This window comes from Hydra viridissima, unplaced genomic scaffold, assembly GCF_058129835.1.
Source record: "Hydra viridissima isolate aposymbiotic clone 2 unplaced genomic scaffold, HvirCarnegie_v1 scaffold_3, whole genome shotgun sequence".
Lineage (NCBI taxonomy): Eukaryota > Metazoa > Cnidaria > Hydrozoa > Anthoathecata > Hydridae > Hydra > Hydra viridissima.
The window spans coordinates 1,264,700-1,280,784 of NW_028324302.1; the positions used below are offsets into that span (position 1 = coordinate 1,264,700).

A 16,085-nucleotide genomic window follows, 5' to 3' on the forward strand; every position below is an offset into this window, starting at 1 on the left:
AAAATGTCTTACAGTGATTATTTGTATACAAGAATGAGCATCTGTGTCACTTGACTTTAGCTTGTGTATTTAGTCGAAACATTATTTAAATTGCAATTACGTATTACTATGTTAATGTTAAATTAAAATTATACTTTGACGCGTAGCATAACGTCAAAATTTACTTTATCATGTTATTTGCCATCATCCTCTTTATTTCTTAAACTTGTTTTTGATTTTTTTGCAACCTTGAGTTCTCTTTATTTTTAACAGCATCTTGGTAATTTCATGGAAAGGTAGTGCATAATCTACCTTCGTTATTTTTATAAAAATTTCTTTTGCATTTTTTGAATGAAAACATGTAATATTTTAAATGTTTTTATAGCTGAGCTCTAATTTGTAATATTATGACAAAGTTGTAAATAATATTACTTATTATAATATAAAGAACATTTGCAGTTTTAGAAGAACTTTCGACAAGGACAACATCAAACTTGTTGTGACTAGATGTCTTAAAATAAATAGAGCTATATTTGTGGTTTTTAAAGTTTAGCATTAACTTAGGTAAAATTAAATATAACATTGATAAAAATAAACCAAGTCTCACTCAAATTGATTAAGAAACTAAAAAATTTATTATGTACATCAATATTATTTAAAGGACCGATGAGATGTTTAAAGTTAACCTTTAAATCACATAAAGATTTCTCGAATAAAATGTCAAACTTAAAATAATGTCGAACCAAAAAAAAAAAAACGAAACCAAAAGAAGTTGAAGTTCTGAATCTGGATTTTACATTTAATTTTGAAATTTTTATATGTATTCTACTCTGCGACACTGTAAAATTATCCTTCCAAACACCGATAACAAAATATGAAACTGTTTTTGTGAGAATTCAGTTCGTAGCCCAGTTTTTTTGAATTACCTTCTGGACATCAAGAAAATGTTCATATGAATGAAAGAGTGATAAAAGTGGCCTTCTCCCTTCTCACCAACCCTCTTTGTTTGGCTGCCCTTGACAATAATTTATTTGATATTTTTCTGGAATTCTTTATTTACGTTGAGCTTTCCCTTTTTTATTGTAGTTTTATGTTTTCCTTTTTTTTTAATGTGGCTTATTCTTATTTTATCTTTTGATTTCGAAGCTCAGTTCCAAAATCTTTAAAAAACATTTTGGTTGTAATAGTATTTAAGCATTCAGTTTTTTATGATTACAAATTATTATTTACAGCAACTTTTCAAAAGTATCGATTTCAGAAAAACAAGCCGACTTTTATTTAGTTAATTTATTTAATTCACCGTTAAATAACATTTACAAGGTAATACATCTAAACTAAAAACCATAATGGCCAGAGCGAGAAGAATGCTTATTTTAGCACTTTTTTTGATAAAGTATAAATGGAGTTGTTTCAAAATATAAAAATCTTTAAAAATATATCAAGCATGTTTTAAATTCAAATAGGTAACATTGGTTTAAAAAAAATAATTTTTATGAGTATATACAATTTGAAAAATAAAATATTATACAGACTAAATAGTAAAAAAAAGCCACACAAAATAAATTTTTAACATCGCTTCTGATTTGGACATGGATTTCGGATAGTAATTATGACTACGTATGCAGTTTGTGTAAAACTAAACTTGCGTTCTAAACAATGTTTACGAAAAAAATTTTCAAAATAAGCATTCTGTTGAAGAACATTAAAAAAAAGTTAAAAAGCGATTTGGGACAATAAAGTGCCCGTAATGGAGTAATCGAGTTAATCTCTTGACATGAGTCTTACTAATCTAAAACATTAGGGTAAATGCATTATTTTTTTCATAATACATGTTGTATATGTAATATATACAACTTATAGTATATATATATATATATATATATATATATATATATATATATATATATATATATATATATATATATATATATATATATTTATATACAACATATGTTATACAATCTAATTTTCTTAATTAAATTTACGGAATAAGTAATTAGAAGGACTCAGAGTAACTTTTAGCATCTCGCAATTCTGGCAATACATTGCTAACATAGAGCAACATCACTCTAAAAAAAAATCCGTTAAAATATCAACGGAGTAACTCCGTTGACAGTAAATCCGTTAAACTCCGTTAAGTTTACGGATTAAATTGTAACAAAATAAGGGAATAAAACAACGGATAACACCGTTAGCTATTATATAACAGAATAACTTTGTTAAGTTAACGGAGTTCAGGCGTGTAAAAGAATTCAGAATATTAATTTCTTTGAACACTTAATATTTGTTTGAAGCTTAAAACTTATTTAAAAAGTGTATTGAATTTTAATTAGTAAATATTATCATGTGTGTTTAAGGTTAGTTATTTTCATTATTAATATCATTTCTTCATTAAGTTAAAATTTAAGTTACATTACTTAATTGCATAATTTAATGTTTTATACATTTACAGAATGTCTGTGCTAATCAAAGTATGGTCTTCTGATCGAATTATTAAGAAGTTAGTTGCCATCAACAGTAGTGAAGATTTTGCTGCTAAAGGTGACAATGCTATAAAAGCATTTTAAAAGAAATATGGAATGTTTTAAATGCTCAAATTATTTTGCAGATTTATTAGATCTTTTTTACCATTTTCGAAATTTTCATGGCTTAGCCACGAGAGGATCTGAATTACGCTGTATGTTTAATAACTGTCCAAGAGTATTCCTTAGCTTTAGTAAGTTAAAAAAGCATTTTGAGCACCATCATTTTGTTGTGCCAGATCAAACTTTATGCTTCAACAATAATGGAAGTTGCAGTAACAACTTACGAAGTGAGTCACAGGAAGATGCATTTGACATAAATTTTCCAAGTGACCCACATGAAGGTTGTAATAATGCCACAATTGTTAACTCTAGTTCTATAACAAGAGACAATATTGAAGTATCTGTTATCAAGTTTGTATCAGAAATAACTTCAAAACCAAACATCACTTTAGCTAATTCGCAGCTTATTATGGAAAATGTGTCTGGCCTACTAAATGACGTTGCTGTTTATGCTTCAAAGATAGTAGAAACTCTAGCAATTAAGTTGAAAGTAGCTCCAACTAATGAATTTGTTTTTGATGCGATAAATGATGTCAATAGTATGTTTAGTATTTTCAATAAAACTGATACTATATATAAAAGAAACAAATGGGTAAAAGAACGTGGGTACTATATTGAGGCAACAGAAATATCACTAGGTATACGTGAAGAGCAACAATACTCTATGGCATTGCAATCAATGCATTCTGTTTTAGTAGAGGACAAATGCTATGTTGTGCCTATTGATATCCTACTTGCCAAGATATTGGAGCAAGCTTCATCAAGGATTACTTTCCCACAGTGCACACCAAGTTCACTCCCAAATAAAGTAAAAGATTTTGTTGATACACATACTTTTCATCATCATTCATTCCTTCAACGGCACCAAAAAACATTTTTGCTACACTTTTTTATTGATGCATTTGAAGTAACAAATGTGCTTGGGAGCCATACACGTGTACATAAACTTGAAGCTTTATACATGATGATACGCAATATTGCTCCTGAGTATCAGTCTAAGACTGATAGCATTTTCTTAGTTGGTTTATGGTATGCACTAGATGCACACACAGATAAATACTCATACTATCCAATCCTTCATAGTGTTGTATCTTTATTGCAACAATTGGAAAGTGAACAGGGTGTTGTTGTCAAAGTTAATGGAGTGGAAGAAATTATTCATGCCGTTTTGATTTTATTTTCTGCTGATAATTTAGGAGCACACACTTTGTTTGGCTTCATGGAAAGCTTTAATGCAAAATACTTTTGCCGATTTTGCAAGTGTACACATTGTGAAATTCAAACTTCATTCAAGGCAGAAACCTTTGATAAGAGGACTCGAGCAGAATACGATATGTGTGTATCAGAAAGTAGAAGCAATAACTACAATGCTTCAGAATCTGGCATTAAGCATGGTTGTCCTTTCAATTGTTTGTCACAGTTTGGGTGACAAAAACAGTAAACCCCCAGAAGTTAACTTAAAAAATATTCGCATTCAAGCTGCTGAATCATGGTGTTTGATAAGAAATCTGCCTTTAATGATTGGAAACCTAATTCCAGAAGGTGATGCTCATTGGAGACTTTTACTGATGTTACTTGATTGCATGGATGCAATATTTGCTCCAACTATTTCTGTTGGCCTCATTCGTCAGCTCGAGTTTAATTTGGAGGAACATCATGCCCAATTTAAAACCATATATCCTGATAAGAGACTTATTCCAAAACATCATTTTATGCTACATTATCCAGAATTTATGGTAAAGTATGGGCCTTTAAGCAGATACTGGTGTATGCGTTTTGAGGCAAAACATCGATTTGCTAAAGAGCTTACTTCTGTTGTTCGCAATTTCAAAAACATTTGCAAAACTATTATGCATCGTAGTCAACTCAAACTAGCAAACACATTGTTTAGTGGGTCTTTGTATACAGAATATGTATAAATTGGCATATGTGATACAGTTATGGTAGGCAATTTACAATCAGCAGTATCGAATAGTTTGCGCACAGTTTTAAATGTGGACAATTGTGATGAAATATATGTTGCTCATTCAGTTAGGTTTGGCTGTTATGAATTCAAACCGGATTGTGTTTTGTGTCATGACATTGTGGAAAGTCATCCTCAATTTGGAGAGCTAAAGTGCATTGTTTCTCTAGCAAAACAAATATACTTTGTATTGTATCCATTTGAAACATTTTCATTCTTTTGAAGTTAAAAAATCTAGCAATTCAAATAAACTGCTCGTTTTACATACAAATCAGCTCAAGGACTATCATCCATATAATGTCATATGTATTGCCGGAGAAGACGGCACATATGGACACTTTGTAAATCTGAGATACCCAATTTTTTAGAATAAAAATTTAAATTAGAAGTATCGATTTTTTTTTCATTTAAGCATTACAAACTGAAAAATATATAAATTTTAGTAATTATTAAATATGTATAATTGTTTAATTGTATATGAAGTTGGTACTGTGTATTCATATATATTCACTTTAGCTAGTCTGCATTTTTGTCGTGTATATAAAAAAATTAATGACTCTGTATTGTTTTTTCAGTGCGTTGCAAGTTTGGTTTGACATCAGATAAAGTTGTATGCTTTGTCTATGTAAATGATGGCACAGAGGTTGATGAAGTTGATTTTGAAATAATAAAGCATTTAGCAGAATCAAACACAATTCTCATTCTCCTCATAGATGGTCAGCAGTGGACCAATGCTAATTTGGTAAATTAATTTAAATTACAACTAAAGACGGCTATTCAGTAGCTGTCGTTAGTTGTAATATAAATGAATTTACCAAATACTGTTTACTGTACAAACACATTAGTAATGTGTAAATTGTTTATTAAATCTGTTTTTTATCATAAATTCTATGTAATATTTTGAAGTTGGCATTTATTTGTGTGTTTTAACTTTATCAACTGTTTTTATATATTAATTTATTTTTTTTTAATACAGCCAATATCAAATTCACCATTAGTGTTGCCTTCGTTACAGCCAAATCAAAGTACTTTACTTTCCAGTATTACGTTTTCAGAATCTAGTGTTCCTGTTAACAACAGCCATCTAATGAAAACTGCAAATGAGGCGTTTGTTTCAGCTAATTCGATTAAAGCCTTTCTTGCACAGCACCCTGTAATTAGAATACTTAAATGATTTTTACTTGCTTTTATATAGCTGCAATTTACTTGATTTTTAAGTATAATTTTTGAATTTATAACTTTACTTTACTTGCTTTTTTAGCAATAATAGTTTTCAAGATTTTGTGAACAGTAATTTTTTTATGAACACCAATATCATATATAACTTTATAGAGTACTTGTCAATATACTGAAGAGGTTGATTCTGGGAAAGTTTCAATCTCTACTAGACAGCACATCATTCGAACTGTTGTGCACAAAATGATGAGTGTTTATGGAAATTATCCTGATCGGTATCAAAAGATTTCGGTGGCAGCAGTGCTAAGTGAGGCACTTGTACTTCCAGCATGTATTTTTTATGATTCTACTAATCATCATGGCTTCCTGGAGAGAGGATTGGAAAATGCTAGAAGAAAGTTACCTGGTGTTTGTTAAAATTATTTAAGTTAATTGATTATAAATTTTACTATAGATGCGTACCAACTTTTTTTTATATTACCAACTTCCATTGTATTTCCCTTGTTGTGTGTCATTGCGTTGTAATTTCTCCATTGTATGTCTCCATTGCAAATAATTCATTTTAGCAACTAAAAGTTTATTTGATTTATTGTCTTATTTTTGTCATACAAGTGGCTACATTTAATAACTTTATTTTCTTTTGTATACTAGGATCACAAAAAAAGTTTGTTTGGTCTCGTAAAAGGGGGCACAACTTAACTCGTTGCAATACAACTCAACTGGCAGATCCTGAACTTGCAGAACTGTCTCAATCAGCAGGTTCTTCAGTAGAACTTCAAAATCCTGAAGGTTGCCCCCGTGGATTCATGTCTTGCACATTATGTTTAGGTTATCTAATTTATCATTTTGTAAAGTTGTTGTAAAAACCTGTATTTTGGTATAAAAAACATATGTTGTAAAGACCTGTATTTTACTAATATAGGTCTTTCAAAATTATTCATACAGAGTTTTTTATAAACTTGTTTATAATTTTAATATCTATATTGTTGCTCTGTGTTTTTTATATTTAAATTAATTTTAGGAATGAGCAACCTCGATGAAATTGAAAAGCTTGATTCATTATCTTCTAATCGTGTAGAAGAAATTAAGGCTTCTACAAAGTCAACGTTTTGTTTTCGACAAAATTGGGTTCATTCATCAGATCAACCTTCATTATCCCGACTGATGCTTAAATTTCCGAAATTCAGGATTATTCCAGAGCTGGTATTTTGTTATCAATATTATCTATTATGTGACTCTTTTTATCAGATATTAATCTTTAGTGTATAATATTCATACTTTTTTTTTTTAAGTGATTACAAAATAATTGTAAAGATTAATACAATTAAATTGATAAGATTAATAAATTTAGGCATTGTATTTATTAGTAGCATGTTTATTTGTAGATTGATATGGAATTTCGTTTAAAATATTCTGACTGCATGGTTGATATCCTCAAAACCTTTAATCAGACTGTTTCAGACCCAATAATAAAATATGCTTTAATGTCAAATAGTGTTTACATCAAAGATGTGGCTGTAATGGCTTCTAAAAAACATTATGGTTTGCATTATTTTTAATAAAGATATATATTTTTTTTTGTTCAAAAAATATTTTGCATGTAATTAACTTTTAGATATGTTTGGCACTTTGACGTTTTCTTTATATTTATATATTTGTTTTAGATTGGAAAGCTTATTATGCATGCAAGCTTCTATGCTCACTTCTGCGACAAGGGGGGAAACTGAAACGTTCTGCTCCAGAAGTAGCCATGGAAATCATTCGGATATGCAGTGTAAAAAATATTTTTTTAGTTGATTTACATTGCACGTAAATTTAAAATTCAAAAAAGCAAAAAACTATAATTTATAAATGTATAAATAAAATTTATAATAGTATTGTAACGGACATAACAATTAGTTTCATTGCAAATTTAGGCTGAGCATGGATTACAAAATGTTGCAGAAAAGTTGGAGTCCCCTTATCCGGTGATATTATTACAGGGGGTCGAGGGAGAAAAAATTCTCTCCATAAAGATTGCAGCTGAAAAAACTTTGCTTGAAGCCGGCACATCTATCGTATAAGGCATCGATCGTTTATTCAAGCTTTTTTGGTGCTTTAACATCGAATACCACCCGTCAACAATCATGTTTTGGCAGTTTCTGCAAGATATTTATGGGCTGCAGTATGGTTCAATGTCTAATGGAGTGGTTGAGCTGCGATCAACACTCGCTAAATATTTTTAATTTTAACTTAAATGTGTCTTTTACCATAATATACATGAAGATTTACAATTTTGTGTTATTTTTTATGTATTTCTACAAAAGGTTTTATTGCTTTTGATGCCATCTAAAACCCTAGCAATTAATTAGCCGTCTAAACACCGTATAAAATAAATAGAACTGTTTTATTTCAGCAATTTCTCAAGATAAACAAAATAGTTTTTCATATATTACGGATTATTTTGTTACTTCAACAAATTATCCGTTAAATTTACGGATTAACTTGTTACTTTTGAGTAACGGATTGAATCCGTTAAATTATTACTCCGTTAAATTAACGGAGAACTCCGTTGGTGCTATATTGAGGGAGTAGTCCGTAACATACTCCGTTATTTTTAACGGGTTTTTTTTTAGAGTGATTAATTGAATGCATGGAGCTTACAGAAAAATAGTGTTTAACTATTCTTAAAAAAACGGCTTTAACTTAACCCTGATATTTAGTCTCGGCAGAAATCCTGGTTTTTAGCATCGGAGAGTTTTGGATTGGCACCTTTTACATAAAGTAAAACTCAACTTTTCTTCTTCTTGGTTAATAGTTCATAAAAGAAAGAGAAATTACACTACTAAAATGGATAAGAACTTTAATCTTTTAAGTGAACGGCACACACGATGAGGATTACGTAAGAATGACAGTTCAAAAAATTTCTTTTTTTTTTTGTGAAAACAAACTCATGAGAATTGTATTTTCTTTCTTGATAATCTAATTGGTATTTCGTTTTCTCTAGAGTCAAGAATACTATAAGAAATGCTTCAACAAACCTAAATTCTTTCAAGATTCTTTTCGAAATGAGATCATTTTTTTTTCATTTGAATACTATTTGATTAGTAGTAGTTTTTACAAAAAAATTTGAAATTCCATTTGGAAACAAAAAATGTAGGAGTTGCTAAATATGTTCCCTAATGTTGCTCATTGCGTCTATAACAAGTTTATTGATTTGAATGTTTCCATTTTTGATAAATTAATTGGTATTCTAAATTAAACTAAGAAAAAGTGGTTTTGGAATGGAAAAAAAAAAGCTACAAGCGACATTGGTGAATAACGAGAAAAAAACAACAGGTGAATAACGAGAAAAAAAAAAGTGAAATTGGTTGGTGTGAAGTTACATTAAAATGCAAAGAATTAGTATTTAAATGTTGATTTCTCAGAATCCTTGATCTCCCTCAATCGAATAATACGCTGAGCGTTGAAGCTATGAAAGGTGCTATAGATTTGCTTGAAAAGATTTGCATCGATTGATGGACCATAAGCAAGTGAATACGGGGCCAGGGAAACAAACCTCCTTTTTCCATCAACTTCTAAAAGTAGACTGCGAATATTTTATAATCCATCGGCAATAAGAAATTTTCAGAACTTTTTAAGAGTTGTACGAACATAGAGTTTTTAGAGAAATGAGAACCTGAAAAGTTTCGTTTATTCAAACGGTCTAACAAAGATACCATTTCTCCTTTACTTGCAACAATTTAAGTTGACGTTATTTTTTTCAGATTTACGCACAAAAATATTTTACAAATACTGTTCATAAAATGATGATTAGAAAATTAATTAAAGAGTACTTGATAAAAGAGAAATCCCTAATTAACACAAAATCTGATAGATTAAGTACATTATACCCTACCTTTTGCTTTATTAGCCTAATGATTAGTCGGTGATTTCATTAGCATGTTCAAAGATAAATTTGCTTAAAATTATAAGAGTGAAGATCCTTTTTTTTATATAAAAAAAGCAAAATGACAAGTTAATTATTTAGATGGAAGAATAACTTGATCTATGGAAATGAAAACAAGGTAGAGTAAAAAATAGTCTTGAGTTATAAAGGCAAATACATACAATTGCTAATTTCCAATGTCATAAAAGATTATTAGCAAGAGTTAAACTAAATAAGCTCTGTTAGTAAAGTATAGATTTGGAAGATAACTTTCACCAAAAGGAAATTACATTTGTTGTTTGAAATGGTAGTTTTTTGCATCAATTTACAACTATGCATTGTGAAAGGAAAGTATAGCGTGACATTTTTGTATTAGTTTTTGTATGAGTTTTTATTTATCACCGTTAATTTAAGTCTAAGTTGACTTTCTGTAAATAACAAAAATATTTTTTGAAAAAGTGTTGAGTTTTTCACGTTTGAAATCGATAAAAAAAAAACACAAACTTTCTTAAAAACTCCCCTTAAAGTTCTCTCTCGAAAGTATTTTAATTATATTTTCCATAGTTTTTCTTTATAATTTCCAATTTTTTATCGAATTTTTAATATTGTTTTAAAAATAATTAAACTTTTATGAGCGTCTTCTAACTTATTCATAAATTTGAAACACAGTATATCCATAATGTTTATTAAAATTAATAATAAAATCATTAAAACTTATAATGTTAGTAATATTGATTCTAACAATTAAAGAATAAGTATAATCTTATTAATCTATTAATATGCGGAGTGAAACTTTTTAATGAATTATTTTGCCTGTAATAACAATAATAATAATAGTAATAACAATAATAACAATAATAATAATAATAATAATAATAATAATAATAATAATAATAATAATAATAATAATAATAATAATAATAATAATAATAATAATAATAATAATAATAATAATAATAATAATAATAATAATAATAATAATAATAATAATAATAATAATAATAATAATATAATAATAATAATAATAATAATAATAATAATAATAATAATAATAATAATAATAATAATAATAATAATAATAATAATAATAACAATAATAATAATAATAATAATAATAATAATAATAGTAATAACAATAATAACAATAATAATAATAATAATAATAATAATAATAATAATAATAATAATAATAATAATAATAATAATAATAATAATAATAATAATAATAATAATAATAATAATAATAATATATAAACGTTGGATCATGCTTTCAAATTTCTCTCATATAACGTCACAATAATTTGTGAACAGTAATTTTTTATTGCGTAACACAAGCGTTTAAAATAAATTACAAATTGTTTTGTAATTTTTTATTGCCTAAAGCATATGCTTTTTGTTATTCTAATCAATTTAATTCATTGTTTCGCATAAAAAATCAACTTAATGATAAAAAGTGAAATCATTTTCATCACGTGATGTAATTTTTCGGAAAAACTTGGATCAATTAGGAAAGTTAGGAAAATAATAAGTTTTAATAAAATTTTTAGTCTAATTTTAATTTTAAATTTAATTTTAATAATCATAATATAATTCCTACAGAAATGCTTAATGTTTAACGTTTAATGTTTAATGTTCAACGTCGTTTCGTCATTAGTTCCTAGGCTTTGAATTAGTTACTAGGCTTTGATAGAGCGCGTTCTTCAAATGCACGCGGCCATTGGAGAAAGATCTTTTGAGCGAGTTAAAACTTTTTTCCTTTTGGAATTTAATTATTAGTTTAGATATATTACATAAAGAATCATCTTAATCAATTATATATCATATTATAATTGAAGGGCGCTACTCCACTTTCTCCCCCCCCTAATTTTATGATTGATTCTGATAGAGAATTTTATGCTGATTAAGAATCGTATAAAAACATGGGTCTCAAAATCAACGGAAAGTGCTCTAATCTGATGTCGAAAGTACAAAAATATACCACAAATCGCTAATATTCGCCATCTTGAAAAGTGATTTTTTTTTGTTTAAAAGTTATCCTTTCAAAGTATCAACAGCCTGGTTTTTATTTTTTATATAAAAGATTTCGAATAAAAGAACAAAGAACCGGTGCGTTAAGTTTCATAATCAGGTGTATTGACCGCATTTTTTTTCTCTTACCAGGTAATGAAATTCAATGGCATTTACTCTTATCGCGTCAATTTGCTTCAACTGGATTCTTAGTTTGTTAGCTTGAGTGTCTTTTAAAACTTTTGTCAAATAAGTTGAAAAATTCTTTCATTGATTATATTTTACAATTCACTTTAAAACAAGATAAAAATTTTTTAATTATAAAAATAATTCTTTAAAACTATTGACTTTCTTTTAAAACTTCAAGTTAACCCCCCGTGAATTCATTTTCATTATGTTTGTCATATAAAAAGGAGTGCTTCAGGTTTAATATAGAATCGCTATCTATATTAAACCAGAAAAAATTCCTTATAGTAAAAACCAGGCTGGCAATGTTTTGCGGTTAAAAACAATATCAACCGTAAAGTTAGTGAATTCAAGATGGCGAATATTAGCGATTTGTGGTATATTTTTGTACTTTCAACATCAGATTAGAGCACTTTCCGTTGATTTTGAGACCCATGTTTTTATACGATTCTTAATCAGCATAAAATTCTCTATCAGAATCAATCATAAAATTAGGGGGGGGAGAAAGTGGAGTAGCGCCTAATTGAAGTAAGTATATGAAATAGTTATATATACATTTTTATCAGATAAAGTAGAAAGGATTAAAACTTTTATTAGATAAAGTAGAAAGGATTTTAATTTTTTAAATCGTTTAGATTTTGTTTGTTTTAGTTTTTCTTTTAGCAGTTTTATTTTTATTATTTTATATTTTAGAAGGAAAATAGGGGTATGGATGTTATTTAAAGTTATACTATTGCTGTTTCCATAAAATTGTTATTTTTACTTTGAAATTTCTGTGATGCTATCAACTATTTTTGTTCTTTTTTAGAAAATTAAGAAAAAAAAAATTAAAATTTTGTGCCAACACTGACAATGCATGTGACATGTTATTGTATGTAAAGGTTAAATGTTGTTATGAAGATTACAGTTCTTATGAGAAAAAAAAGAAGGTAAAGTGAATTGTTTGTAAATATATATTTTGTATCTTTTTAAATTTTCTTGCATCATTTTTAGAATTTTTGTTTGCACACGTTTATTGTTTGCATATATGCTTTTTTGATATGTATGTGTATTTGGTAATAAGTGCTTTATAGTTGTTTTATCAATGTGTTTTTATAATAATGTAAAGTGTTTTTTTACTGTTTGTGTATGTGTTAATATGTGTTACATAATTGTTTTAAAAATGTGTTTAAATATGTATATAAGGTATTTATTTATTTTAGTATTAGTATATATTTAACCTTATATACATATTTAAACACATTTATTGTGCTTAAACTATAAGCACAATAAATGTGTTTATATTATGTTCTTTCTGTGTTTTTAAAGTGCTGTGACTTGGTAAACATCTACCTGAAAATCAATTAATGTATTTTAGAGAAGGAGCAGAACATATGGCTTTAGATCGTGCAGCTCAACGTGATACGCACCTAACGGCATGGTTTAAGTTAAATACTGAAAATGAAAGAGCGTATGTAGACATTCCTTATCACTTTATATTTGATGATAAACATTGTAAATGGAAGGTTAGATAAAGGGGTGGTAATAAGGTGATAGTAAGAATGTATAAAGTTAATCCAACTGGAGAATAGTTTTTTCTTAGACTGTTACTTTTGCAAGCAAAAGGAGCAACATCTTGGGAGGATGTGCATACTGTTAATGGTATTGTCCTTGAAGCGTTTTGTGTAGCATGTGATTTGAAAGGTCTGTTGCAAGATGACACTGAATGGCAGAATACTCTTTCTGAGGCGGTTTTAAGACATGCCAAAGAAAATTAGACAGTTGTTTTCAATTATTTTGACCTTTTGTGAACCTGACAATCCTTTACATCTCTGGAATACATACAAATTTTTTATGATGGAAGATTTCATTCACCACTCAGTCCCACTTCTAATAGCTGAACAAGCTACTCTTCATCAAATTGAAAAGATTATTAATCAAATGTGTTATATAAAACCATATTTGTTTATAGTTGTATATATGTTTAAATTATGTTGTTTCCATGTTTTCAAAGTGGTGTGATTTGGCATTATGTTGAGCAAGATTGATAACCTTGCCACCCAAGCGATGTACTTATAGCAGAGTTGTGACTTGGCAGCATTTAGTGCCAGGCGGAGTTACTGCTTTGGAGCTAGGTTGTGTTGTGTAGCCTTTTTTAATTATTCTCAAAACACATAATAATGTCTCTTAATGTTTAGCGTAATGTGTATGTGTACGAGAGTATGCAACCTTGATCTTTAAATCCAGGGTGTTTTCATGTCCTAAATTTGAAGTAATTGAATAACTAATATTGAACATAAAAACAAATATACTTTTATGTATTTATATGTTTAGTAAAAAGATAAATATAGTTAACTTTAAATTGGTTTTCTAATTTTGCCTTTCATATTTTAATTTGGTTTGTTATCTTCACTGGATTTTAGGATCAAGGATGTAAATATTCTATTGTTATGTATTATTGTTGTGATGTTTTGTGTTGGTATTCATTTTTAACAATAGACACCTTCATGTTGGTGACTATTGTAAAAAATGAATAATAGGTTGTTTCATTATTGGAACTTACTGCTTTTATTTATTTACTGAAAGCCAAGACAACATGGTAAAAATGCAATTTATATCTTAAATTGGGTTTTTTTTTAATATACATATATAGTATTGTTAATCCTTTTGTACTTCGAAACAGATTTTATTGTTACATTTTCGATAAATGTTTATATTAACTGCCATGTCAAAATGGGTTACTATAAATAGGTACATCGATTTTCAGTTTTTATGCGGTGTTTTATTTTTGTTTTTTTTTGTTGTTGTTGTAATTATAGTATCATAATTCCATTTTTATTTTTCTTTAGGATTTACGATTGACGCATTTATATGATTTATATGATTTATAAAAAGAAACCTGATTACCTTTTATTGTAAATTTTGGTCAGTTAAAATGATATAAATGTATGCAATTAGTTCAATTTTTTTTAAAGTTTTCTCTATTTTAAGCCTAATAATTTGCTGTACGTAATTTGGTGGTTAATATTGTTGTTTAGCGCATTTTTCAAATATCGAGTTACTTAAATTTTATAAGGTTTTTAACTAATTAATTAGCTTAGTTTGCATTTGCAACACTTTTGAGGAAAGAAAAAATTCTTATATATGTTAAATTCTTATAAATATTAAAAAGAAAAAATTCTTATACACGTAAATCATTGTTTTACATATCGGTATTCTGGTAAAAGGTCTTCATCAAAAACTTGACTACTCTTAACAAAAATATTCTCCTGACCACCATTAAGGTAAAACGGCAAAAACGGGGAAGGGAGGTCCTTTATTAGTGTCAAAATATTGAAGAGAACTTAACGTTTTAAAGACAGTTTCCTTTTTTAAAGAAACATGTATCAAGGGGATACCAAAAAGTTAATAATTCATGTATAATTAACGTTCGCTTTATATTAATCTTATAAATTAAAGTTCATGTTATAAAAAATATCACAAGAATTTAGCTTCACTTTTTCGTCAATTTAAAGCATTATGAAGTGTTATTATTTTGAGTCAGTAACTAAAAACGTATTGCGTTGAACTTGGTAATATCGAGGAAAGTGGTTCTGCCTGACACTGATATGACCTATGTCAATGGTAAATTACTCAATATTAAATAATTGGTAAATTATTTTACCTCCGCATACTTTTTATTTTAACTTTACAGATGTTTTAATTTTTTAAATTTGAAGGCGTTTTTCTAAAAGGGTATTAGTTATGGTTTCGCAACTTTAAATTGTGGAATACAGCCACTATAAATTAACAGACCGACCATAACCCGTTTTACGGGTTGCTTATTGCTAGTAGTTATTAATTAGGATGTTTTTTTTCAAAATTTATTCAAAAGTTTGTATAGTGAACATTTTGGCTGTCAGATGTCTTGAATCTGAAATAGTTCTTTAAAAATAGTTCTTTAAAGAACCTTTTCAATCAGTTTCTTTTAAGAAAAAGTTTTATTTAGGGTTCTGCGAAGAACCTATCCGGATGATCTATCAAAACTGTCAAGAACTCTTAGGTTCTTCAAAAATCTAAAAGTATCGATGGACAAAACCTTAATTTGACCAAAAAAATCATTTTTTTTTTATAAAAAAAAAAATTTTAATTGTTCAAATACTTTGGAGTAAGTGTTTAATCAAAAAAAATTTGTTTCAGTTCATTAAATGAAATTCAAGTTAATTCAGCCTCGTGTTAAAAACTTTTACCTCGTTTTTCTCAAAACTTTCAAATGACACCAAATTTTTTTTATCATTTTCTCACTACTGTCGAAGTTTTTGTT

General features: G+C 27.8%; 1 protein-coding gene and 1 long non-coding RNA gene across 3 annotated transcripts; both read left to right on the forward strand.

Annotated features, from left to right (window-relative positions):
* Positions 1-2,121: 2,121 nt before the first annotated feature.
* LOC145186632 (uncharacterized) lies at positions 2,122-7,976 on the forward strand. The gene is made up of 10 exons (XM_090082483.1): positions 2,122-2,336; positions 2,432-2,520; positions 5,103-5,269; positions 5,504-5,680; positions 5,860-6,109; positions 6,355-6,531; positions 6,725-6,906; positions 7,089-7,245; positions 7,368-7,477; positions 7,620-7,976. Exons 2-10 carry the CDS (start codon positions 2,433-2,435, stop codon positions 7,764-7,766), a joined length of 1,455 nt encoding a protein of 484 aa, XP_089938609.1. The 5' UTR covers positions 2,122-2,336; position 2,432; the 3' UTR covers positions 7,767-7,976.
* Positions 7,977-12,571: 4,595 nt separating this feature from the next.
* On the forward strand, positions 12,572-14,736 carry LOC149890537 (uncharacterized). 2 transcript variants are annotated; one of them, XR_016451248.1, is made up of 3 exons: positions 12,572-12,732; positions 13,161-13,253; positions 14,632-14,736. It is a non-coding gene; the product is annotated as an uncharacterized LOC149890537 (long non-coding RNA). The 2 variants fall into 2 exon arrangements; XR_016451247.1 differs by lacking the exon at positions 14,632-14,736 and having other exon boundaries at positions 13,161-14,586.
* The last annotated feature ends 1,349 nt before the right edge of the window (positions 14,737-16,085 follow it).

Coding starts and splice junctions, on each gene's coding strand:
- LOC145186632 (XM_090082483.1), top strand. CDS start 2,433: ATGTCTGTGCTAATCAAAGTATGGTCTTCTGATCGAATTATTAAGAAG. Junction 2,521..5,102: donor TGAAGATTTTGCTGCTAAAG/GTGACAATGCTA, acceptor TTGTTTTTTCAG/TGCGTTGCAAGTTTGGTTTG. Junction 7,478..7,619: donor AAATCATTCGGATATGCAGT/GTAAAAAATATT, acceptor TTGCAAATTTAG/GCTGAGCATGGATTACAAAA.